At 45.3% G+C, this 27,780-nt stretch overlaps 1 protein-coding gene across 2 annotated transcripts in view; it reads right to left on the reverse strand.

Annotated features, from left to right (window-relative positions):
- RRAGC (Ras related GTP binding C) overlaps window positions 1–27,780 on the reverse strand; it is a 231,910-nt gene that overhangs the window by 185,594 nt on the left and 18,536 nt on the right. For both annotated transcript variants that reach the window (XM_069622673.1, XM_069622672.1), the window contains exon 2: window positions 14,870–15,073. In XM_069622673.1, the coding sequence (XP_069478774.1) occupies window positions 14,870–15,073 (204 nt within the window). The remainder of the gene's footprint in view (window positions 1–14,869; window positions 15,074–27,780) is intronic.

Raw genomic sequence — 27,780 nt, forward strand, 5'->3', positions numbered from 1 at the left:
ATGTTAGTCACTACAGTGAGTAACTTCTAATAACTGACATCCCGCCCCCTTTCCTCCATACTGCATGGGCTATTACAACTGAATGTAGCCCCTGGGTGGAGAGAGTCCCTCCTTAAGCAAACAGGTTTCCAAGAACCGCCTGTCGAAGGCTGCATCGGACCCCCGAACCGGCATCTATACAGTAATGCTTGTAGAAAGCCAAAGGGGTGGCCCAGGTGGCCGCCCTGTTTATGACATGCCAGGGTATGTGCTGCTGGAAGGCGATGGCAGTTACCTTGGCTCTGTCCGCATGGGCATGCATTTTGGCCAGCGCTGGCTTATGCTGCCCCTAGTAGGCTCCTTTGATGGCAAGACCATCCATCGAGCTATGGAGGCCTTGGATGCCCGATACAAAGTGATAGTTTCCGACTTGCGGAAGCCCTTTGTCCTGTCCAAGTAGAAATTTAGTGCACACCTGACATCAACGCAGTGCAGAACTCTGCGCCTCGTCTTTAGGATCAGAGGAGAACGTAGGCAGCACTATTTCCTCGTTTAGGTGGAACTCAGGCGGCACCTTAGACAGGCATGCTGGGTGTGTCCAGAGGACCACCTTGTCCTTGTGGAACGTAGTGCATGGCTCCGAATCGACCAACGCCTGGATTTCGCAGATTCGGCCAGCCGAGGCCAACTAACAAGGCCGTCTTAATGGTGACCAGCCTGATGTCCGCGGACGCCATTGGTTCGAATGGTTTGTGCACCAGGGTGCCCAGGACTATGTTGTGGTCCCACACTGGGGTGCAGCCTCTTGATGGGTAGCTAGAGCCTGGCGAGACCCGTCTAACAATTGGGTTGGAAGAAGAGAGAAGAAGAAAAAGAAAAAAAAAAAAAAAAACCTCCTCCTCCTCTGAGTTTCTGTACGCCCCAATGGCTGCCAGGTAGGTGCATCAAGTGTCCATCTGCACCCCTGAATGGGCGAGATGTGCCGAAAAAGAGAGCATGTTGTCCAGGGAACATGTCAGAGGGTCGAACCTGGTCCACTTGCTCTTACACTGGGCCCTGGTAGATTTGCTTCTGTCACCTTGTATGATCTGCGATGTCCTAGCGTGACCTGTTCAGGAGCCACGCTGTGAGGGCTAGTTTATCTAGTGCGGGGTGGAGGACACTGCCCTCCTGCTGTGCCAGAAGATGATCTGAGCCAGTAGGCAGGCGAATGGGTGGGCCTCTCCGAGAGGCTGAGCAGTTCCGAAACCCCTGGCCAGGCTGGCCACCATGGAGCAATTAGTATGATGCTGAGGAAACGAGACTCATTGATCTTGCATATCACCCTGTGAATCAGGAGTGTGGGCGGAAAGGTGTATGCAGCCATTCCATCCCACCTGATCTGAAAGGCATCGCCCAGGGAGCCAGAGCTCCGACCCTGCAAGGAGGTGAACAGAAGGCCCTTCCTGTTGCCCCAGGAGGCAAAGAAGTCCACTTGAGGGTGGCCCCCATTTGTGAAATATCTCCTACAGGACTAGGTCGTTCAACTGCCACTCGTAGTTGTCCGCTCCCACTCTGCTGAGCCTGTCTGCCTCCAGGTTGGATTCCCCCGGCAGGTGGACCGCCGTGAGGTAGATGTTTTGCAGGGCCCACACCCACATGCTGCCAGCCTGCACAGTGGGGGGGGGGGGGGGGGGGAGGGGGGAGGGGGGTGAAATCTGGTACCTCCCTGCTTGTTGACAGAACATGCTGGTCAAATTGTCTGCCTGAAAGAGGACGACTTTGCCCTTGAGAACCGGAAGGAAGGCCCCAAGCACAAGCCAGATGGCCTTCAATTCCATCCAATTGATGTGGTACTCCTGCTCTTGCCAGGTCCAGGTGCCATGGACGTAGTGGTTGTCCAGAGTGCTTCTCCCCCGCCCCAAACCCGAGAGGAGTCTGGTGATGGTGACCTGTGGAGTAGGCTGCCTGAAGGGCTTGCCCGTCCGCAGATTCCAATCCCTGGACACCATCTGAGGTCTGTGTTGTGGAGCAACGGAGGAACACTGATCATCTCTGACTGATGGCCCCGTTCCTGGTTTCAAGATGTTGCAAAGTGCAGCTGTATCCTCCTCATCCGGAGTCTCGTGTGGGGGACGGCCAAGAGGACTGCTGCCATGAGACCCAGTAGGTGTTAGTACCACCAGGCCAAGGTCACTTATATGCTAAGGAAGTGCGCCGTGGCCCTTTTGATGACCGTGATCTTGTTCTCCAAGGGAAAAACTCACTCAGAGCACGTGTCCCAAATGAGGCCCAAGAAGGTCAGTCTCTGCGTGGGCTGCAGCTGCGACTTCTTGAGGTGGAGTGAGAAACCCAGCTTGTGCAGGGTGTTCACAAGAGCATGGGAAGTATGGTGCACTGCTTCCGGAGATGTAGCCCTGACGAGCCAGTCGTCGAGGTACAGGTAGATGGGCAGCCCTGCGACCGGAGGAGGGCCACCACAGTGTTCATCAGCCTGGTAAAGACTCTGGGGTCTGAGTGGAGGCCGAAAGGAAGCACCTTGTACTGGAAATCGTCACCCATGATCCTGAATCATAGAAAGGAATGATGATGATGCTGCTGCCAGATCAGGACGTGTAGGTATTTGTCATTCAGATCCAGGGAGCACATCCAGTCTCCCTTGCACAATGCCTCCGCCATCAAAGCGGGCATAACCATCTTAAATTTTTGTAGAAGTAGGGAGAGGTTGAGGGTCGAAAGGTCCAGTACAACTCTCAGGCCCGCCTGGTTCTTTTGAATGGCGAAAATCCTGGAGTAAAAGCGCAAGCCTCGCTGGGAGGCTGAGAAATCCTCCACTACCTGGCTCTTGACAAGTGACTGGATCTCTGCCAAAAGAGTTGCTGTCCCAACCCGTGGAGGGGAGGAGAGGCAGGGATAGGGAGGTGGTACCCAGTGGAGACTACCGAGATGATCCGGGGTCCACAAAATTCTGGCACCAGAAATATGCATGAAGAGCAAGCCTGCCCCCCCAATGGAGACACGTGGACCCGGAGGGGTGTGTCATGCCTTCTTTCCCTCTGAGGCAACTGAGGAAGAGGGAGACTGGAAAAAACCCTTACCTCCCCACCCCCCAGCCCCCTTTCTGTTTGCACCGGTGCTGGGACGACGAACGTTCAGGCTGCCTGGACCTCCGCTCTTGGAAGTCGCAGCACCCTACGTACTTACGCTCCTTCTCAGAGCGCTACTGTGACTGGGTGTACGTTTTGGGCGTGGTCTTTGTTAGAATGGATAAAGACTTGGCTGTTTGTGCGCAGTTTTTCTTTTTATCCAGCTCTTTATCCTTGGAGTGAAAGAGGTCACCCGACTCCCCTTGAACGGAAGATCTAAGAGGAGTTCCTGGACGTCCGGGTTGAATTTCATAGCACGGAGCCAGGCTGTTCTCATGTCCGTGACAATACAGATGCCACGGCCCGAGGTGTCGATATGGCCCACGGAGGCCTCCATGATGTCCTGCGCCACAATCTTGGCCTCTGCCAATCCTGCCTTGAATCGGGATTGGCTCTGCACAGGAAGCTCTATGAGAAAATCTGCAATTTCCCGCAACAGCCTCTGGTTAATGGCTGCTAGCATGGCATCCACGTTGGCTTGACGCAGATGCAAGGTCACGTTAGAATACAGCTTCTTCCCGTACGCCTCCAAGATTTTCCCCTCCTTGCCTAGCAGCGCCGCTGAGGAGGAGGACGACCGGCTTGGAGTACAGTGATGCCGCAGCGATCACAGAGGATGGCCCGATAGCAAGAGTGTATCCCCCTCCATCTGCCTGTACTTGACGTCCAGGCTTTTATTTACCGGCTGGGCTGAGTGGTCTTGACCAAACCCTTCTTGGCCAAGGCAACTACGTCCTGCATTGGGAACCCACCCAGGAAACGGGACGTAGCGAGAGGACACCCTCTACTGCTTGCTCGACCCTGCCAGATGTTTGTGGAAGGCCTTGGCTGGAGTGTCGCGGGTCTCCTCATCTGGGTCCACCTGCGGGTCTGGGAACGGAGGGGGTGGGGGTTGCTAGGAAGCCAAGGGTTGAGGTGCAGGGAACCTGCCTTGCGCGAAGGAAGGGTAAGCTGTAGGCCACATACATGGTTGACCCCAGTCTCACCTGGACACACAATCCTCCACCTGCCTTCCTTGGAGCGGCATCGACCAGATGTCTGGATTTTCTGGCACGGCAGCCATTTTGTCAAGCTGCCTACCACGTGCCCGAGTCGTATTGCTCGGCTCACTGGGCCCCACCCCGTCCAGGACTCGAGTGTGGATAATGGGGCCTACTCCGTTCCTCAGGCCGAGGCCCGGTAGGCGCCCTTGGCGGATCTGCCGGTAGAATTGCGTAAAGGCACCCCCCTCAGACATGCTGCCGGTACTAGGATGTAACCCCTCGGGTGACCTGGTAAAAGAACCTCCAGTCCCTCAGCACCGTCACGGGAGGATCTACTGACCCCTCGGCCTGTAGCTGATAGAACCGGAGTATTTATGCAAGTATTTATGCTGGTACCAGGACCTAGGCAGGGCCCCCCCCCCCCCGCGCAGGAAAGTCCTTGGGAAGGAGTCTCCCTCGCGGGGTGCACTGGAAAAGAGCAGCCCTACCTTGGACTTGGATCGATAATAGACGAAGTCCTTTAGGTCCTTCAAGGCGATCTGTGGAAGAGCTCCCTCCACCTAGCTGGTCTGTTCTTCAGAGACCTTGAGGAAAGCGTGTTGCACGCAGTACAAGCTTGCCAGCCGTGGTCAGGGCCAAGGCACCATAGGCAGAGGGCATCGGGGTATTTAGTCGGGAAGAGCCAGTCACAGGATGGACACCTGCTGCACCCTGTCAAAATCTACCTGCGCCGGGTAGGTGCGTGACACCTGGAGGTCAGAGTACCTGAATGATCAGACATAAAAGGCAAAGAGAAGAAGTATCCACGCGTGTAATTACATGGTCGAAGCCAAACCCAGGAGCACTGGTGAATTCAGCCAGTTCCCGTCAACGCGGAAAAGGGGACTGGGGTGTGGTGCTCTCCCAGGGCCGCGCCTCTAAATTTAAAGTTGAAGATTTATTTCTGGTGAAAAAGGTTCCGTCTCCCATACCTTGGAAGGGAAGCCCATGCAGTATAGAGGAAAGGGGAACGGGATGTAAGAGTATGCTATAATAAGGAAATAAAGAGTGCACCTTCTACAAAAAGTAGCCACTAGAAAGATTGCAAAAGAATCCATACGTCTTTCTGCATTCTGTGTAAGGTCTTCTTGCTAGCAATGCGTCTTTCACACACTGGAAAATTCCCATCTTTTATCAATGTTTAGTTTGTTATTCTATACATCGCACTTTTTTTTATAACAAATTTAATATTGCAATGAGGATTCGTTTGAATAATAGGGCTGGTCTTTTGATTTAAAGTATGTATGGGAAAAACAGCAAACAAAGTGTGTAACGTTATAGGCAACATAAAGTGCTGTATGCTCTTGTTTCCGGTTTTCAAAACATTGTCTCTAACCCATCAGGAATAATTCTGTAAACGCCGCAAAGTTTGTTCATTTCCGTTTAAACTAGGGAATAATTGACAGTTCAGATTTCATCTGTTCTTTGTTGGCTCTTAGTAGCCGATCTAGTCTGCATTTGCGGAACTACTACTCTTGCTTCACAGTCAACAGGTGCCTGAGAGGGGGTGGGAGATGGGGCGGGGAGGGTCTTTTTTGTAAGGCTTTAAGTCATTTAGATGCAGCCAGGGTTGTCCTCCTTGGATTTTCACAGCAGTGTGGTGAACCCCCTCTACTAGGTAGGGTCCTTAAATGCTGGGATTATTCCAAGTGTGAACGAAACTCTCGACAAGCACATCCCCTGGATACAAACTAGGTGGCTTTAACAGTTCTACAGGACCGTTCATTCGGCTGCCTGCCATCTTCTTCGACCCTTCCCTCCGATTTTTGATCTATTGAGAAATAAAAGAAACACTAGCTGTCATATTTGTCAAATAATCATGCATCTCATCCCCTAATGTTTTTGCTACACTATGGTCATCAGTTTCTTTTCGAGTGGGAGGAGCAAGGGGCACTCATGTGGCGTTCAGTTACCAACTCATGAAGAGTCAAGTGGTGATCTGAGCCAGGCTAGTTTCTCAAGGCAAATTAAGCAAGGAGGTAGGCAATGTAGCCATCCCTTCTTAAGAGTCACCTTAATTTAGGCTATCCTCTCTTTAAGGAGTCCATGTAAACGCTCAAAAACGTTTGCTTGTGGGTGATAAGCAGATGAATACTTATGCCTAATAGAAGAGTGATTTCTTCAAACATCTAATTTACAAAATGCGGCACCCATCTAGGGAACACCGCACGTACGAGAAACTCAGCAGCACATGTGGCTTCGAGGTGCATGCATGGACCTGCCTCAATCCATCTGGAAAAAGGACACTACTACTAGCATATATCTGTAACCAATGCATGTTTGCAACATGTCCACATCTATATGCAGATGCTGAAAAGGACCATTAGGGCGGGGTATTTCTCCTCACTGTTCACAAGGTATGCCCTGCTGTGAATTTCTGGCAGACAAAGCAATTTACAATAAATTGTGCAACGTGGTCTAATAAATTTGGCTAAAAGCAGTCTTCTGCAATCATGGCAGCAACATTCTCTATGCTTGTATGCGCAGGATAGTGAAGCTGACCCAGCGCAACTCTAAATAACTCTAGAGGCATAACTGGCTTGCCGGTACTATCTTTTCTCCACATAGCCTCTGTGGGGGGATAAAGAACACCCCCGTCATTTCCATAAATCCTGTTCCTCTTGTGAGGCTCGACCTTGCAGCTCAATTAACTGTACAATGTATAACACAGTAAAGCCTTCTTTCATCATCATGCAATGTTCTGACATTTGCTGGACTTTCTACTTCAAAATATTTGGAAAATTATCTGCTCTTTTCGCTTCATTGTCTGCGGCGGTGTTACCGTGAGAAATCAGGACTGCACTTTTATTATGGACTGTGCACTTCACCACGGCAATAGCCAATGGGAGCTTTAGTACTAAAGCTTGTCCAACAGTGCCGCATGCTGCACTGGTGTGCCCTCTGCGTGGAAGGAGCACCTCCTTTCCCAACGTGACAACCCTGCGTGAACGGTGGACTTCACATAGGAAGAGTCAGAGTATACTGTCACTTACTCATATCTCTGAAGTGCGGCAATAAGCGCCACTAATTCTGCAGCCTGTGCTAAACAATGTGAAGGCAATCATGCACTCGTCACTACTTAAAATTCACCATTCTGTTTTAACTTCACTACTGCCGATCTAGTATGCTTTTCTCATGTCGTTTGGTCATTTTTTAAGAGCTATCAATGAATTTAACCCACCTACCCTCACAAACCATTTACTTTATTGTACAACATATACTGAGGTTTATGGCTATATTCCCCACGTTGAATGCACACAATCCTCCTCCTCCTCCTCTCGTGGTTCTGCTATACAGGTCGCTGGAATCACTACAGTGCATCTAACAATTGTGATTGCTGGGTTCAAAATAATCACCTCATAACCTGATGCTCTTTGCGCAGTCAATGTGCTTTTAGGCTTCTCCAAAATGGCGAATAAGGAATGCTCTACGTATAACGTAATTGAGCACCCCATTCCAATACTTGCAGCTTTTACAATTGCAAAAGCAGCAGCTAATGCTCATTTGCAAGGCTAATGCCATCATTACTGGGTCTAGAATCCCACTGTAATAAGCCAATGGTTTATGTCCGTGACCTAATGTCTTCTGCACGAGGGCTGCTGTCATTACCACTCCATTTGAATGCGGGAAATAAAACTTGTTATAATCTGGCATCCCCAACACAGGGGCTGTACAAATCGCCTTTTTTCAACTCTTCAAATCCATCTGTCATCTCATCTGTCCATGTTATGTTGTATTTACCGATCTGTGCTTTAAGTCCTTTCATAAGTGGTCCAATAAATGTGCTGTAATCAAAAATCCAGGCCCTACAATAATTACATAGGGCTACAAATTGCTGCATTTCCCTTTCGGCCTTAGGTCTGAGTTTTCACGATTGCTTCTATTCTCTCAAGCGTTACTTTTCTCACCTGTTGAAATTAGCTGTCCTATATACAGGACTACTTCCTGACAGGACTGCATTTTCTCTTTGTCCACTTTGTATTCTTTTTCTGCCAATACGGTCATTAACTGGACTGAGTCTTTTCTGCATTTTTATTCTGTCTCGCTGCACACCAATATGTCATCTACGTACTGAATTAGTGTGCTCTAGAGTTGTACGTTACCTAGGTCCATCTGAAGAACCTTATTAAAGATTGATGGGGACTGACAGCATCCCTGTGGTAATCTTGTAGGTTTTCACTGCTGATATTCTATACAAAAAGGTGGTCAAATCAAGAGTGCTCATGAAGGGGAATTGAAAAAAAAAAAAAAAAGTTTTTTGTAAAATGTAGCTGTCGCTGGGGGATTACATAATGTCGTAGCAGGTTTCAGAACCAGATGCAAAATAACATAACATGGTTTCCTGAATTGATGGGTAAATTGTTGAGAATACCTGTTACATACATGTAATGTATCCCTGGCCTGGAACATATTATCCCTTTGTCAGTAAAAGATATTGTCATGTTGAGTTTTGTAATCAAGTCACGTCCTAATATGTTAACTGGTGTCTGTCGAGAATACAGTGGCATAGACAAGAACACAGGAACGAGTCGCTCCTGAATCTACAAGAAACTAAAATGTCTTGCCTCCCATCGTTAACTTGACCCTTGGTTCCTCTTGGGGGTCTGGTGTCACTGATAGTACTGAACACATCAGGTCGCTCTGCTGCGTGTAGGCGTTTGTTGGGTGCCTGCATTCGCATTCCGTTATGGCATCACCTGTTGTGTCAGAGTACTGTTAGGCCTGTAATTGCTGTTTGCCTAGGCGCTTGCTGTGGTTGCCCTTGTGGCAACTGATGCGTTTGCTGCATTTACGGCACACATGTCCGATACTGTGTGTGATCTTGGACATACTACTCTGGTGGTTCTGTACTATACTGTGGAGAATAGCCAGTTCACCCCCTCTTGGATCTTGCTAGTTGTGCTGCATGGCCACTCTACTACTACATGTGCAGGCCATATGCCCCATTCTCCTACAATTTCAGTATTGCTGCGGTTGTCCTCCATTAAATCCTACACCTTGAGGCTTTTGAAATCACCTCCTCGTCCTCCAGCTACAGTACCTCTACGACATGGCCAAAAATTGTACCCGCCCTGATTTACTGGGTACCCTATATTTATTGTCTGTGTAGGCTGTAACTCTTGCGCAAATACTCCTACACCACTCGTCAATACTGCTCCTTCTACAGCAAATTCCGAACCAACTTTGCTTCCTCAAGCTTCCCATGCTCCGCTTTTTTCTTATTTTTGCCTTGTTACAAGCGACAATGTTGTACAATAGTCCACTGTATTTCTGCCTATAGTTTTGCTTCCATCTCTATTCATTTTTTCATCTGCCCTTGCCCTGGCTAAGGAAGCCCCCCCCCCCCCCCACCCCCCGACATATATGATCAAATAATGCTATTTTTTTTATCCCACGGTTACCCAGTCTCAGGGCACCAACCTTCTTGAATCTCCCGAATATAAGCAACAGAATCTATTTTCCTTGTCATAATTATATCCAATGTATTAGGATACTGTACCCTCAAGTGCCCTCCATACGTCTGCTATGCAATTATTAAATGGCACTCCATCATGTGTCGCATTTTGTGCTGTCACACTCGCATATCCCGCTCATCCCCAAATGTCATCAAATCTCCCATAGGATAGCTGCCATTAGGGCTTTTAAATCACCCACTGCTAATGTCATTCCCACTGTCATTCTTTCTAACTCAAATCCATTTACCTGCTCCTGTGGTTAAACTAAGTAGTTTGCATTTAAAATTATCCTTATCCATCTGTGGCCACAGTATATATATTGTGGTCGTCATCCTCCTTTCTCCAATAACAGGAGTTGTGTGAACCCTGTTGTACAATCTTATCCATATAGGCTCTGGTGCTTTTTTTTTTTAAGGTTCTTCTGAATCTGACCACTTTACCCCTTTCCCCACATCTGATCTATCTAAGAGCCACACGCTTCCTCTCCTCACACTCTTGTTTCCCTTCCTTCTTCATCTGACATCATACCACAACTGGTATGGCTGATATCCTTTCCTCATCATCAATATCTAGTCTGCTTAGGGACATCGTTCTGCTTGCCCATCATCAAGTCATCTGATCTATCTCTTGTTTCTCTCAATGGAGATCCTTTGCTACTCCCTCAGGTCTCGTAACCATCTGTTGCCCTCATCTGTCTGTAGTATTCCCCAATCCTTCTGCCTCCTGCTCATCAGCCCATGTCAGTGCCATAGGTAGGTCGTTCAGCTCCCCACTCGGCTATTGCTACCTTCTCTCATCTTCCCATCATTCTCCAACTGGCAATAAACATCTGTTAACAATGTGATCTAATTCGGTTTCCCTGTGTCCGCTACTTCTCATTTACTTTTGTTATTCTTCATCTTCTCATCTCCCTCTCGCCTTCTCTGCAACCTTCTTTATTTCAATCGGTGTTTCCATTTCCTCGTGTCCTTTTCTCCCCATCTTTTCTCCCTCATCTGCTCTTCATACCTTTTTCCTGCTCATCTTTGTATGCCCTTTCTCGTTCCTCTCCAACTTCGCTAATACCCGTTCCAACTAACTTGAGTAATATTTGTCCTCCCATCCCCTCATTCGGTACAATTGTACCTTCACTGGCGTGGTCTCTTTGTCTCCATTTCTCAATCTAACCCTTCTCTCGTTATGCGCCTCACTTTTACTACACCTGGACATGTATTCACACTCTTTAGTCTTCCTTTCTTTCGTACTATCTTCACTACTATAAGCGGGGGTTGGGGGGCATATATCAGATTAATATACCCTGCCGCGGCTTTTAACTCCTTTCCAGTTTCACAGTATATGTACTCTTGCCTTCAGAAAGACAATGAGGAGCCAGGGCGATCTGCCCTCTCCCTCATGCTGATTAAGCATCCACTCCCTCTCGGGTGGGGTCTCTCGCCCGGTTACATTTTCCATAGCTCTAGAATAGCTAACCTTTTTTGTAGCCTTTTCCCTGTGTACACTGCATGCAAGTATATTGTCATGTGCTGTAATACTCCAGGAAGAAGTTTGACCTAGCCCGTAACCTCTCTGGGAATTTTGGCCAAGAAAAAGGCAAACATTGTTTCCACATCTCTGGCCAGGTGGTTTGTCAGTTGCCCTAGAGACTTGAGGGTGTCGAATTCCTCTTTTGCAGACTTTAGGGCATCCTCTACTGCTTTGCCGGAAAAGACTGTTGGTTCCACTGGCATGTCAAGTAACGTAGCCTGGGTCTCAAGCTTAAAGCCAAACTGGCGTAGACAAGCGTGGCGCTGGATTATGGCTCCTTCAGCAATAATTCAGCCCGCATTATCTGCAGCGTCAAGGTCATTTTTGAGAATGCAGCTGGAAGTAGCTTTGCAGTCAGCTGCCAGCAGGGCTAGTTGGGACTTTAAAGGTTCGGGAGCAGAAGCTATTAAGGTAGTTATTTCATCCCATTTATGGCAATTATAACTTACCAGCAGTGTAGAATTGTTGGGGATTGTAGTTTGACAAGCTGCCAAAGTCGCTACCTTCCTTCCCATGGTATAGCGCTTTTTGCTCTCTGAGGCTAGTGGTGTCCCTGCCCTTTTACAGGTAGTTGTAACCACAAGCAAATCCGGCTTAAGCTGGCCCATGATATAGCGCGGGTCAGACTATGCTGGGCGGAAGTGTTTCTCTACCCGTGGGTCTACTGCCTATGTCTGGTTAGGTGTCTCCAAGGAAGGTTGAATCCTTCTTTGGACAGACTGTAAAATTGGGATGAATTGAGCGGCAGCATTCTTGTCTAAGGTGAGAAGGTGAGCTCCAGTTAACGTGTATTCTATCTGGCAGGATAGACTTACAAGTTAATCTGCGTAATTCAGTTGGCTTAATAGAGTTTTTTTTTTTCTTGTGCAGGAGTTGATGGTTTGAGACATTTCACCTTGGGACTCAAGTTAAAAGAGGTGTGGAGGCATGGGGGACCATCCCCCTCCGCCCCCCCACATCCTACAATAGGTTCATAGAGATAACGTTCATAACATACCACCAGTTGCTACTACACGCTTTTATATGCTGGTATCAATCGCAAAATCTGCAATTAAATAGTATATTTAAAATCACTTTGCAGGTATATATTAATAGAATGTGTACAAAAACTATAGGTATAGCGATATTTCTATTTTCAGGGAGAACTGTGGCATCCGCACCCAGGAATGGTAGACATGATGCAGGGAAAACACAGGAGCCAGCAGGTAAAAAAAGGTAAGTATGTTTTATTGTAGTTTCAGGTAATAGGCTAGACGCAAGGTGGGAGCATAGATACAACCTTCTAGGAACATCTCCCATCCTGAATCCCCAACTGTAGTCCCTAGTATCCTGAAGTACACAAGGTTCCAACCGGACCAGCATTCCATGGCTTGCAACGGCATATACGCAATGCAAGCCCACACTACAAATCCCCCCCCCTTCCCTATAAATAAGGGTCAACAAAGACTCACACCATAAAAAACATTTCGTAACATCAGCCAACCATGCAACACAACCACACACTCTTCCCCAAAGAGCAAACAGAGCAAGTAGGAAAGGACAGCAAGGGAACAAACATAGATCACATAAAAACGGATGACAGTGTTGAAGAAACAAAGCATCTAGAAACAGACAGGTTAATTACTCCTGTGGAGCCGTGTAAATGAGATGGAATTTGTTTCGGCATGCATTACCTTTTATTTACATGCACCGAAACAGCGCTCTCAAATAACCTTTCATTCCACCCAATGCCGCTTACAAATATATCTTCTGACCATACTCCCCCGCCTTACTACTCAATGTAATGGCACAAAAATTACAATGACAGCAGTACACCATAGTCCAAGTAATACACCCATTAATAATCATCCACTCCTAGACAGATTAATGTGTGTATACACACTTAAAACTGCAGCAAATATATCACATGACAAACACCCTTTAACTGGGCACCTTGAAATATAAATGTGTGGTGATGATGGTACATTAGTAGCACTTAGCTGCAAGTGGTGTTGATCAGGCACCACTCTCAGGAAAGGCATCGTATTGCTCTGTTGAGCATACCAATATTGATCTACAATAGTCCCAACACATTATCCCAGCCCCACAAAGCAATATTGTGCAACACTTCACTTTAATTACCATTGGCATCATATAATAAAACCGCCATGTAATACAAGCAGAATAGCATTTTTTCATAGTCCCACCTATTAAATATATTTGTCAGTGCACCTTTTGAATCAAAGAAATGTTCCCTGCAGAGGAAACCTAAGTTGTTACAAAACGTAGTACTTCATACAATCACTTGCACATTGCTGACTGAAAAATTAAAATATCACTTCATAACTGAGTAACGAACACTCTTAAACAGTCTCATTGTCCTCTGAAACCGCACCTTCCCTGCCAGGCGCAGAGCATACAACAGCCATGTAAACGTTTGGCAAATAAAAGAAATGGTAACTGCTATGAACAGCCCGTCATTAACAGAAGTTTCCGCTTATTTTCTACCCTCCTTGCAAGTTCGCTGAACTCGCATCACAAGCTGGCATTTTCGCAAATAGAGCCAACTTCATCTGCAGGGCAGTTCCGACAGTTAGCTTCTTGCCATTTACTGTACAAAATCTGACTCGGCCTTGTAGATCCAAGAACTTTTGTTAACACACACTGCAGGTGGGGTTGAGTGTTCCTGGAGGCAGAATCTTTGCACTTGTGTGCATGTCCCAAAATGCCACAATTTCCCTGGCGCAATGGTGCTCCAAGCAGCAACTGATCGGTCCCTCGATATACACTTCAGGGGGCACTCTTCTCACACAGCATATCATCATGACTGTAATTCTCCTCACCTGCTCTACATCTTTTTATGGCCTCATGGTTAAATTGATTCGTCATCACCTTGGCTCAACATATAATTGGCACCGAATTTCATAATTGGCACTGAATTTCAACACTGGTTGAGCATTTTGCCATGGGTTAGCAAACATCAGTGAATCCCTCCCACAAGCTTTGATCCATTGTGCTTTGCACACGTAGGTTCGAATCCCATCCTCGTCGCCAATTTGTAGTGTCTGGACCCCGGAATGGTAGACATGACACAGGGAGCGTGCACACAGGAGCCAGCAGGTAAGTATGCTTTATTGTAGTTTCATGTTATAGGCTACAAGGGGAGAGCATACATACACACAACCTTCTAGTAACATCTCCCATATTGAATCCCCAAATGTAATCCCTAGAATTCTGAAGGAACACCAAGGTTCCAACCTGACCAGCATTCCATGGCTTGCATTGCCATACACACAACGCAAGCCCACTCAACACCAACATATATAAGTTACATCTTGTGAGACTGGGTAATTCACCACCTCACACTTATGTTTACAGCCTATGGTGAAAGCCAGAAACCACAATGTGCTTGCCTTTACCGTCAAGGCGTGGCAAGAAAACCAAGTAACCATAGGTGGTATGGAAGTTAATAAGGGAAACTAAAACCTCTACTGGTAACTAGCAACAGTCTTCAAGCACATTCTGTAATAAAATGAGTGTCAAAAACAAGTGGTTTGACAAACTCAAAATTGGCACCCTGATCTATAGAGGCAGAATAGATCCGAACTTTGCACTTTTCTTTTTTTAAACTAAAAAGAGCCATATCCAAGCCAACATATAATTGTAAAATGTTCCTTCATTCACAAATAAATCCTTGCACTGGTTGTCATGAGATATAGCATAGTGGGTAAATTTGAAAATGCACTTTCCGTTCTGCACAATGAAATGTGCATACATTACCTACCTGTGCATCAATAACGTAAATCAAAGCTCCTGTCCCTCTGAAGATCATCTCGTAGTCAAATGTAGGGTCAAAAAAATCCATTTGACCAGGAAAGTCCCATATCTGGAAATTCACAAAGGAGCTGTTGGAAATGTCATCCTTGTAAATTTTGTTCGTACTCTCCAAGAAGAGAGTCTCGTTTGGCGACATCTTGTGGAACACCACCTTGCGGGAAGACATAAAAAGGTATGGTCAGAGTCTTATTGTAGTGATATAGAAATGTATCATAAGGAGATAAAGGCCTTGGTCTTGTGAATGCCTCAGTGGTAATGGGAGGGATTAGTATAGGATAGGATAGGTTCCAAGTATGAAAAACATTTCCTGTAGCTCTTCCAATTATTCAGAGTTCAAATCTATTACAGGTGGATAGTGTTCATCCTGTATGACAATAGTATGTTTGTGAGGAAGCCGGGTGCGAAGCATTGAAACACTGCTTAGATGGCACAGTGCTTCAAATTCCATTTGCAGGGACCCCACGACTGTGCAGATCTTTTCAGGTTCAAAAGGTAGCGGTTCCCTCGTTTTGTGTAGCATATTTTGCCAGGATCTTGCATGGAAGCCATTTCTGTAGCCAATGCGTGGAAAATGACCATCAATTATCTAGGGTAGCAAAAGCAGCCATAATATTGTTCTCCTGAAAGGGAGAGTCGTTACTAGCTCTCATTTAAAAGGCCTCTCTGAACTTCAATTAACTTCAGTTGATTTAAAGATTATACTCCAAGATAAGACAATTATTTTGCAGTGGCGACAGGGTAGGGAACCAAGGAGAAAGCTAACAGATTGGCCCAAATATGTATTCATTCATTGCATCATTTGTACAGCACCTTTCACCATATTTATGGTCCCAACACACTTGTTGGTTGAAACACACTTCAAGAACAACCACGGACATTTAATTTGTATTGTAGCATATTTAATGTGGCTGCCCGGCAAAAACTGAACACCTCCTCCTGCAAAGCCACATGTTCTGCCTCAACTCTAGTAGAAAGTTATGTACGTTTTCTGCGAAGGAACAATTAATATATTAGCAAAAATGTTGCAAAACATGAAGCTGTGGAAAGCTGAATGAACAAATATGTGCTTGCTTGGACATCTAGCAGAACGCCAAAACACACATGGATAACGGTCCTGTGGAGGACCTAACAAGCGACTAAACTTGCCTCATCCAAGTTGATGAGAAATGAGCCATGCAATAAACTTTGGAAAAAATAATAAAGGGAGAACTCCACTAAGATAAAATACAAGACATGAATAACAAGATACAATTAGAAAACAGGACAATGAATTGTTGGTACATAATACAATTGGATTAAAGTGGCTCTGAAGCTCAATGGACTGGAGTAGAAGATTACCATTGCTACGCTTTATCTGGGCTGGGAAACAGGCTAGAGTCTTGTGCGGAGGGTTGGCATTGGCAGATTTCGAAACGTACTATTACATAGCTCTGGAGGGGTACCTGCTACATTGGTCTGGGGACCAGGGGCACCAGAACATGTATGAGGTGGAAAGAGCAATAGTTTTCGCTTTTATTTTTTTAAGTGCATTAGCCCGACATCGCCCAACAAGATGACTAGAGCAACAATATGATGGAAATTACCTGTATGACCTGGGTCTGCACCGAGCAGAGATCCAAAGGCAAGATAATCTATACCACAGACTTACCGATCATATACACTCCTGGTATTCCCATCAACAAATGAGAGAAGCTTTGATGCCCTGATGAAACTGTTCCATTCCATCTGCTTCCGGGACTTGTTCCCAGGCAGGCAATTAATAACGGGCAGAATTGCGTGGAAGTGGGTGGGGGGGGTTGGTCTCGACCCTGGATGTGTTACTTACGGCTGCAAGCAACACTGTTCCTATACTTATAAATAAAAAGCTTTGGGGCGGGGGGGGGGGGTTAGGGATGCGCCCTCAGCACCAGATACAAACCAATTAATTTAAAACACCTGCACCAACTCTATCACACCGCCAACTTCCATGCACTGCTTTTGCTCCAATGATACAGATAGTTGCAACCGCCACGGTACACCAGCTGATATCCCACTCCTGGCGTGGGAGTGCCCACCAATCTGATTTTTGCTGGCGGGTGTTCGACGTACTCAGATTGTTGGAGAGAACTTGGACAGGAACCCATTAATGGCACTACTGGGCCACACTAAATAAATCCAGGGGGGTCTAAGGAAACTAGTTCGACTACTCTTGCGTCAAAGCCAGGAGGCGAGTGGCGGTGAAAAGGGGGAGACTGCAGACCCAAACACTAAACCAATGGCAGGCTGACATCCTATATTGCAATATGGACACAGAATATAGTAAATGTAACTCATCACCAGACCCAGTGATCTATGGAGCCCATACATACACTACCCGATAACACAATCGAGAGAGTGAGATGAGTCTCTTTAGCCATTACCCGCAAGCTGTGCAAACAGGGTTACTGAGTGGACTAATGTGGTACAATGCCTTAAAGATATATGAAGAACGGTATACAGGCTCAAAAATCAACATGCTGAAATGACTAAATGATGCTGCAATTTTTGTTTTATTAGGTTTACAATAAAATACATCAGTTCTACATAGATGTAACATAACCGTACAGCACGTAGTTACACATGAAATTCTTGAACAATCCATTTAATATAATCCTATAATTACAATCAACTATGTGAAACCTAAATACACAAACCCTACCAAATGCTCCACCTAACACAAAACATCACAAAGACAATACAAAACACGCAAATCACCACAAGGAGAAAGAGGGAGAGAAAAAAAAAAAAAAAAAATCATTTAGACCAAACTCTTTATGCCAATATCTCAGTTGTCTCCAGACTTTCTATAGATTTAATCATAGAGGGCATCAAATGATTCCATCAATATTCTTCCTCCTTACCTTTATTTTTTCAATGAAACATCATATCCAGACAAAACCCTCAAATCCATCAGCCAATCATCAATGTTAGGTTTTTTCCTAGTTTTCCAAATTCTGAGGATCAACCTAATCGCAATCATCACAGCTCTATCAATCCTAAAATTATGTTTTCTAATTTGTGCACACCTTTCTACATGCGAGAGCAAGATTACATTCGCTGCAGATCTAGGTGGACTTATTCCAAAAATTAAAAATCGATACCATCAATCACCTCACTCCAAAATGTCTGCACCCTCAGGCATTCCCACAACAGATGTAAGAGTACCTCTATCAGTACTACAGCTCCAGCATAATTCATCCAACCTCAATTTCAATTTAAACATTCTCACAGGTGTCCAATACAGTCTTCCAACAATCTTCTGTAGAATTAAAACGCAAATTCTTATCTTCCCCTATATGTACGCTGACTCTTAAAATATCTTTCCAATCTTCATCAGAAATAACCCTATTGACATCATTCGACCAAGTCTCCTCAATCCATCCCATGCTAACAGATGTCTCTCTACCATGGGCATGAAATTCATGCAAGTCTGTACACTGTATTCCTGTCCAATTAATAATTTACTAATCTCTGGCCTCTTCTCAAGTGAGCCACCCGCCATAGCAATACTCTGCTCAATCATTGGAACCAAACTCAAATATCTAGTCACCTCTATTTGACCCAGATCATATCTATTCATTAACTCTTCAAAACTCAAACACCCTAGTGCCATACAAAATATCATCTAATCTCAAAATTCCTTTCGAGATCCAACTCTTCCAGTTAAGACATCTATTATCAATATTTATAGCTTAATTATGCCAAATTGAGGCGGCTGTGCTGAAACCATAACTCTACTATTTTCACCAAACCAAGAGCCCAAAGCCTGCCTAGTCGCCCCAATCAGTTTAAAAAATCATTACCTTAGTAGATAGATTCTCCATACAGTAGAGATTATCTAAATGAAATGGTGCACACATCTTTCCATTTGTAACCAGATTGGTTCTTTAACATTCTCATCTCTAAAGTAATATGAACTCTTCTCAAGTAAAAAGTATCTGTAGTATTTCATTACATCTGGGTAGCCAAATCCACCTACTTTCTGCATCAGCATGAATTTTGGAACACAAGGTCTTTTTCCAATTCCCCACAAAAAGGATTGAAAGAGTTTCAACCTTCAACAATTGTCTTTTTATAAATCAATAATGGAATGGATTGAATAATATACAATATTTTGGGCAACAGAACCATTTTAATTGCATTGATTTTAGCCCACAGGTTTAAGTTTAATCTTTCCCATTTTCTGATTATTAAGGTTATTTTAGCTACCACCTAATCCAGATTGCCTTGTATTATTTTATTCAAGTCCCCAATAACCCATATCCCCAAATAAGTGACACCACTGGGCGACCAGCTACAATTCCAAGTTTATCGAATTCTATTATCACACGTTATAGACAATGGAAAAATCTCAGTTTTCTCCCAGTTTGCTTTGTGTCCAGACAGTTTACCAACCTCAAACATTTCTCTTACCACAACTCCACATTCTTCTGGATTAGACAAAACTAACATGTCATCAGCATAAGACAGGATCTTAACCTGTTTTCCCAACACTTATTCCCTTTATCACTGCACATTGTCCAATATATGCTGCAAGCGGGTCCAATGTTAAATTGAACAAAACTGGGGACAGTGGGCAACCCCGACGCGTACCTCTTGACAGTTGAAATATCCATGAGATCTCACCATTAATCAATAACCTAGCCCTAACATCATTATGGATACATTATGGATACATTCTACCATCTGCATAAACACAGGTCCAAAACCCATTTTTAGTAAGGTATACTCCATGAATTTCCAATTGAATCTGTCAAAGGCCTTTTCAGCATTAAAAAAAAAAAAATCTATAATTTTGTTCGAGTCTTTTCCATAATGTACTCCAATCACATCCAACACAGTCCGTAAATTGTCATACCCAAACCGTCCTGGTATAAAACCTACCCGAGACTCCTCAACTAGCAATGCTGGCAATTCTAACTCATGATAAACGAGATGCTCTAACGGACTATCTACATACTCCAAGTAATTGTAGAAGAACCACTGCTTGAGGGAGAGATGTTGGCATGTGTCGGTGTTACAAAATGTTAATAAAAAGCACACAAAAAAAAAAAAATATTACCATGTAATGAGCAAAACACGAGTTGGCCGAGGTGAAACGAGAATAGATCTGATGGAATTTTAACTAGCTTTTGCTTGTCATTATAATAAAAGCCAATATAAGGGCCAACTGTAAAGAAAGTTAAAATTTCTATTTTGGTGTGTTGCTTTTTGGAAATAATTGTTAATGCATTCAGTAAAGAAGATTGTGAACCTAAGGATTTATCATATCCAGGGGCGAAATTAACAGGAGAATAATTTCATAAACTGTTATTTCAAAGTAACATGGCATAATGTTTTTTTTTTTTTAAGTAAAAGCGCAAATAAAACAGTTGGTAACTTTTTTTTATTATTAGACGCGCTGCATGCCCATGGGCTTCAGGGCGCACAGATAAGTAGGATCAAGCAGCCAGCAGTCAGACTATAGAAGACAAATTAGCCTTGTTCTCTTAAACCTAGTTCCCCATCATACGATTTTGTGCAGCAGAGAAATAAATGACGCACACATACGAATTGCAATAGTCACATGAGGCTCACTGTATACCCAGTTATAGAGGCACCTGTAATTATTCAAGCATCTTCAAAACAAACGACAAACTGGCTGACCAGTTTGGCTAATACATTCATAGCTTTGTCTGTGAATTAGGTTCCCAGACCGGACAGAGGGAACAAGTGCACGAAAAAGGTCTTCATGGGTTAATGAAGGAAGAGAAAACAATTCAGACAAACACAACAGCCAAAATGATCAGTCCAATCAAATAACTTAAAGATGACCTTTCCGCTTTAATGAATAGATTAAATCTTAAAATATCTGCTTAGTGTGACCTTCATTCTGGAGGCTCTGTATACCATACCTTCCTCCCTCTCCTTATGATTAGCTAAGGAGAGACATTGCTTCTTGGTGTGTATGCCCTACAAGAGCCCACTCTTTAGACGTGGGAGGCAGAAGCAGGTTGTAATGAACTGTCCAGCTCTAGCCTCCTGAAGGGAGTGGTCACTAGAGGCCAGCTTGGTGGTCTTCCACGCTCCCAGCCCCCTCACAATGGGTATCCGCAAATAACATCCTTAAGGATATCCAATTAGGCTTCGAGCTGGTTTGGGAATAGGGGGGGGCTGGAGAAGGAGAACAAGTCGTGCCCCTTCACACGCCCACATTCACTTTACCAAAGGCCTTTATACACCAGAGCATGTCCTTTGGTAAAGTGAACAGGGCTAGATTATGGGACATGCGCCAGTCCTTGGGCTGCCCCTCCAATCTCACTAATATTTTGATAGAAATACACAACAACAAGGCTTGTGTGAGGAGTGCTATACAACAAGGCTTGTGCGAGGATTGGTATACATAGTCATGGTACGGATTACTTTCCTATTTCTACTGGAGTTCAGCAGGGGTGCGTGCAAGTCCCACTGTTTCCAATATACATAGATGATCTACATAGCGCGCCAATAGCATTAAAACCCGACATCCCACGGCTAGGGTCAAAGGCTTTTCCTGTCCTAGCGTATGCCGATGTGGCGCTTGTGGCCCAGTAAAATATGGTGCCTCACTGTGGGGATTTGGGAATGTTAGATTACAAATAATGGAGAATAACTAAGAAATCGCTATGCCTACCTAGATCAGCAGCCAATTATGCAAAACATGAAGACCTAGATCAAACCTTCTGCACTGGCGAAAATGCTAAGGCTTCACTTACAAAGTTTATTATCAGTGCACTGCCAAAGTATGACGCCCTTAATATCCAATGGGTCAGTTTAAGGAGAGTTAATGCACAAACACTTTTTCTGCATGCAAACACACTAGGTGGAAAGTTGCAGCAGCAATATAAACTGCTTTTAATTGCCCAGTCGAAGGATTCATGTAAATCCAGAGAGATTCAAATCAATTCTAATCGTAGTCATGCAGCAATTGCAAGCAGATCCATTCCAAATAAGCCTGTGGAGTGTAGCAATATGATAGATGGTTAACCACGTGAGCGCAGTTCAACATTTTACCACTCAAAGCCAGCACTGCAAAGTGGTATGACCGGACAGATGACAAGCTGCCAGCTATTTATTTATATAGCGCACCTGAACCTCAGGTAACTGGGCACTTTGCATAAATTACAAAGTAGGGTTACAATATTGTTACAGGATAATACAAATACAGATTGCCAGAGGTAAATTGGTTAAGTACAGCAAATAGGGTAGATACCTCGTATAGCTATAAATACATGTTACATAATACAAGGTAGGCCGATGGGTAATGTGCCACCAATGGGGATTATAGGTTGATGCATTAAGAAAATATGCACAGAGGTAAGTAGAGTAGGAAGGAGCCAAAGCGTAGGCAAGTCTCCCCAAGTAGAGGAGGCTTAGTAGGTCTCCCGAGTGGTGAGACCGTTTTTTTTTTTACATTTATCCTAAATTGGGAGAGTGAAGGCTCGACTCTCAACATTATAGCTAGGGAGTTCCATAGTTTGGATGCGGGCACAGGGAAGCTGCTGCCTCCTGAATTTTGTAGGTTAAATCTCAGGATTCTGAGACCATGTAGTTGGGCGACTCTGGTTGGTCGATCAGATTGTCTTTTGGTGAGTTTACATGTCAGATATTTAGGTGCCGAGTTAGACAGGCATTTGTGGGTGAATGAGAATTTTGAAGGAGATTCTGCTCTTGACAGAGCCGGTGGGCATTGCGTCTAGTTTCTGAAATGTGATGGGATCTTGGAATATTGAAGGCAGATCTAAGCGCATTGTTTTGCAATACTAGTTTGTTTAGGTTACACTTATTAGTTGCTCAGTACAGGGCATTGCAATAATCCTATTTGGATAAAATGAGCACACTAGCGAGGGTAGAGCAGCTTGCTGTTGAAAGGAAGGGTCTGCAAATATGTACAAGCTTGCAGATTTAGGCTGTAGCATTCACTTGTTTAGTCAGGGTTAAGGATGAGTCAAGATAGAAGTCTAGTGTTTTGACTTCCTTAGAGACTGGGATATTAATGCGGTCTATGTTAAAGGAGTTGTATCTAGTCAAGTTGTTTAATTTGGCTTGGGGGCCAGTGAAAGTAATTTGGTCTTCTCATCATTAAGGCAAAGACCATGTATGGCCATTCAGGCCTGAATGATGAGGTATATTTTGTTTAGTAGTTTCATATCCAGGCCATAATTCCCAAAGATAGGCATGAGGACTTGGGTGTCATCTGCATAGTTAGTGTAGGTGACACCCAAGAGGTCAAGATCGTCAAACAGAGGCTTAGTGAAAATATTGTACAGTGTCGGCGAAACGCAGGATCCTTGTGGTACTCTCACGTCACTGGTGCTGATCAGCTGACGCTATAGGCGAGAAGCATCTCATTGTTCTGTTTTCAAGGAAGGATAGTATCCAGGCTGTAGCTTGTCAAAGTAGGCTGAAAAGGTCAAGTGGTTACACAAGACCTCATGTTTGACAAGGTCGAAGGCGGCAGATAAATCTGGCAGCAGACGGAGTGATATATTGCCTTTATCTTTTTGATCATCTATTTGAGTTTTTATGTTTAATAGTGCAGTTTCTGTGCCGTGTCTAGGTCTGAACGCAGATTGCCGCAGGCCCAGAGTTTTATTAGTTTCTAGATGTGCTTGTATTTGTAAATACACAGCCTTGTCTAGAATTTGCAGCAAAATAAATGGCACAGTGGTGATGGGTCTGTAGTTCGTGGGGTTGTCAGGGTCAAGGTGTGTTTTTTTTTTTTTAGCAGTGGGAGGACCCAAGCGTCTTTCAAGTTGGTAGGGACCGTGCTAGTTTCAAATGAGGCTTTTATTAATGTGGTGATAGCTGGAAAAAAGTTATTTTGCTGCCTCTGACATATGCCGAGCAAATATCATTACCCCGACATAGTGATGTTTTGAGGCTTAGTATTTCTTCCATGTCTTGAATGGACAGAAGAGTAAATTTGAATAGGCTGCAAGGTTTGGCAATTGCCTGTTTGGGCTCGAGTAGGGTGGGTTCAGTGGCGATGCCGAGTTTGTTCTATTCAATTTTAGATTGAAGCATTGATATTTGTTTGGCTTTAGAGTCAGGGGCTGCTGAAGGATGGTCCGATGCTTTTTGGCCCGCATCATTGGGCCCATTACCTAAGCCAGTTCGTAATTTAGGTATAAAGGTGTAAAGCTTTCGGAATCCCGGTCTATGGAGGTGCAAGATAACTCAGTGTATAGCTCAAACAGCTAAAGCAGCGGTATTCAAACTGTGGGGCAAAGCCCTGTAGGGGGCTGCGGCCGCATCCCAGGGGAGCCATGAGAGGCTATCATGAAATCTAATTATATATATATATATTTTTTTTCTTTAATAGTGGAAGAAACAGGAGCTGCTTACATGGTCGAGCAGAAGCATGAAACTATCTCGGGCACCAATGAAAAAGTGGCCTGCAGTTGTAAATGGATAGTCATTCCTTTAGTCACAGACTGTTTGAATAGTACCCATGGGGGCGCTTTGTGTTAAAATGTTAGTAAATTGTGATATTTAAAGAATATTCAGCAACAATGGTCAAAATCTAACTGCATAGTGAAGTAACTCATCAAACTGGCCCACATTGGTCAAAAAGGTGGCCCATTTTAAATGGCCCCACTAGCATTTTGCATTTTTGATACATGCATTGCCCTATAGGCGAGTCCGAGCCTGGTGGCTCTTTCATAATGGTAAGGGGGCACCTACCTAGTGGCCCCCCCTCACCCATTATGGAGGAGCTAAGGAGACAGCAAAGTTAAACAATGAGCACTCCCTCAACTGATTTTTCCAGCTGAGGGAGTGCTCCTGGGCTAGCTGAACTGTCAAAGGGAAACACCATTTCCCTTTGACAGTTCTGTTCAGTGCCCCAGCCGCACATGCTCACTGAGCCATGCAAGGCCGGGGCATTTTGCTTCACCAGCATTGCATAGCTCATTGGAAATGCTGGCTGGGGCGCTGCATGCATGTATGTGCGAGGGGGAGCTCCTGCGCCTCCTCGTGTATACGAGCAGAACAGCCTGGAGCGCAGTGTTTAAGCACCCACGCACAGGCACCTGCAGAAGGTAAGTTTATGTTCATTTTTTAAAATTTAAACGTGTATGGATGCATGTATGCTTATGTTATGAGTGACTAGGGTGATGGATGTTTGTGTGAATGATAAAGTGATTGCTGTATGAACGTGTATATGTGTTAAGTTTGTTTTGGTCCGTTGAGCCGATTTTGGCAAGGGTTGGACAACAAAGTCATTTTAAAAATGCCTAAATGCGTTTGTCGCACAATCCCCCTACCCACCGGTCAAAATCAGCTCTCCCTTCTGAGGCACTGTGGAGCCCAGAGAACAGGGAGGGCATTTTTTTTTTTTTTAACTGGATTTCGATCATAGATATCCAGTCAAAAATACCATGCTTTCCCCCTTGGCACCCTAATGCCTTGCGCATACACAATCATGTTGATTGCGTTAGGCCCAGTGGGGGCCAGGGATGGTATTTTTTTTTACTGAACATCCATCATAGATGTCCAGTAAAAAATGTCATGTCTGCCCTAGGGCCCTCCAGCACCAATTGCAAACTGTTTGACTATTTACCCATTTCTTTTTTTAAACTATGCTCTACATTGCACCATTTTAACCAATTATTTAAAAAAAATAATCACAGGGGGAGACCCCTCCCTCCCCCCGCCCCATCCTCCCTTGATTGGGTCAGGCTCCCTCACTGCGCTCGGTCACTTAGGCATTTTAGGGGGAAATCGTTATGCCCTTCCACTAAGTTCACCAGCTGCCACTGGCCCTCGGCCTGTGTTGGGAACGGGATGGGGGTAGCCCAGGGACTGCGATGGGAGCAGGATGGGCGGGAACCATGGGATAGCGGTGGGAGCAGAATGGGGAAAGCCCATGGTGTGTGATGGGTGTGGAGAGCCCAGGGACTGGGTAGGAGTGGTATGAGGGAGACCAGCGACTGATGGGAGCAGGTGGAGCAGCCCAGAGACTATACTGCGAGTAGGGTGTGGTGACAGCACGCAATAGTGGTGACAGCCCGGGAGGATAGCTCAGCGGCAACGTGCTTGCCTTGGAAGCAAGACAAGAAGCAACACAGGTTCGATCCCCGGGTCCGCGCTTAGAAACCTCTGGGTATTAAGCATGTTATAAATAACCCATCATATCATACATACTGTCCATTTGGCATTTTTGGGGGGTCCCCGAGCTAAAGAAAGTCCTCCCGTTTATTGCAGATACATTTCATGCTCAAGAAGTGGCAGCTTGTGTAATAAGAGTTTGGATTATTGTAATGCTGTTACCTGGCACAGTCTGCCTTTCTTATGCAGTGCCTGCAGGTGCTACAAAGCGCAGCAGTGTGTGGTTACCCACTTGCCAGCCAGAGCAGGAGTAATCTCTCCATTGGCTCCTGGTAGAAGCCCGGGTACAGATTTAAAGGAATGGTTCGTGCAAAAAATGTTATTGCAAAAAAATATGGGCAATAAAGTCCCTATGTAAAATTGAGAAAATGAAGCTCAAAAAGTGAAGCACATGGGGGCATCCATTTTGTGAAATGGATGCCCGTCGCTGTGCTTGCTTTGGCTTTTGCGGCACCAGCCAGCTGTAGTAAACAAAAGCTACCACTGGGTGGCTTTTCCTTCATTGGTGCCGGGACTCGGAGGACAGAGACTACAGGCAGAAAAGCTGCATCTCGGTAAGTGCTATTTTTTAAATAAAAAACTGGTAGGGGGTGTCTATTTCCGCTCTGTATATGGTAGAGGAGAGGCACAGAGGACCCCAGACAAGATTCTCTATTATTGGTACGTGGTCGAGCAATCAAGGCATAGCTTCTCAGGAGGTGATGCAGGCTGGTTCTTAAGTAGTGTGTAGTCCCCGAACCCCCACAAAGGAATGTCCACACACTATTACTGAAAACACAGTCTTTATATAATTAATATTCAAAAGGTATGTACACGATCACAATAACGCACTTTGTATTCGGAAGTCAATAATGATAAATATATACACAATTCTAAAGTAGTACCACCAATGTTATCGTACGGTTAAAATGTCACACAGATCAGTAACCAGCAATAGAGATCGGAAGGAACGCAAGATGGTGGAAACAGTAGGCAGAATACTGACCCCTACCACGAGGCACAGTTCTGTGTGGAGATCCCCCCCCCCCCCCCCCACCCCCACCTGGACAACCCGTAAATAAAGATATATAGCACAAGCCCAGTCCATATAATGTTCAATAGTCTTACTTCCTCCTATTAAGGTTTTACCCCCCGGCCCCAATGTACCTGGTGGAATAGAGTTAGACGATGCGTCGACCGATCCTTCTTGAATGACTCCCTTTAAGGCAGGAGCCACGGATCGTCGAGAGGTGTCGAGGAAACGACGGCCCTTCTTGAGTGCCCTCCCTTTAAAGCAGGAGCCACAGGTCGAACGTCCGACGGTGAACAGGTTGAACTACGGCAGGGAAGTGGCAGCTTCGTTCCTAGCGGTGCTCGTCGATGTTGGCGTCCTGCAAGGACGAGGCGTGTGGGGCACCTCGGTGACGATAGTTCTGGACCGCAAAGAGATGAAGAACTGTGACCCAGCAAGGGCGGCGAGTCGTCGGCGTCTGTGGTCTTTAGGTGGCGGGAAACCCACCGGTGGATGCTCCTCGGCGCGTCGCCGGTCGGGCCTTCTCCAGCGGGAGACAAGCGGGTGACGATGCAGACGAGAGCGTCCGATGATCAATTGAAGTTCTTAGGCAAACGGGAGCACGGCGGCTCCGGTCAGCGGCCTTCAACAGTGGCGGACAACAGTCCGAGTACTTCTCCTTGGAGATCCGCAGCTGTCCCCGTATCGGGTCGGCAGCC

This window comes from Ambystoma mexicanum, chromosome 11, assembly GCF_040938575.1.
Source record: "Ambystoma mexicanum isolate Mex_15411 chromosome 11, UKY_AmexF1_1, whole genome shotgun sequence".
In the NCBI taxonomy this organism is placed as follows: domain Eukaryota; kingdom Metazoa; phylum Chordata; class Amphibia; order Caudata; family Ambystomatidae; genus Ambystoma; species Ambystoma mexicanum.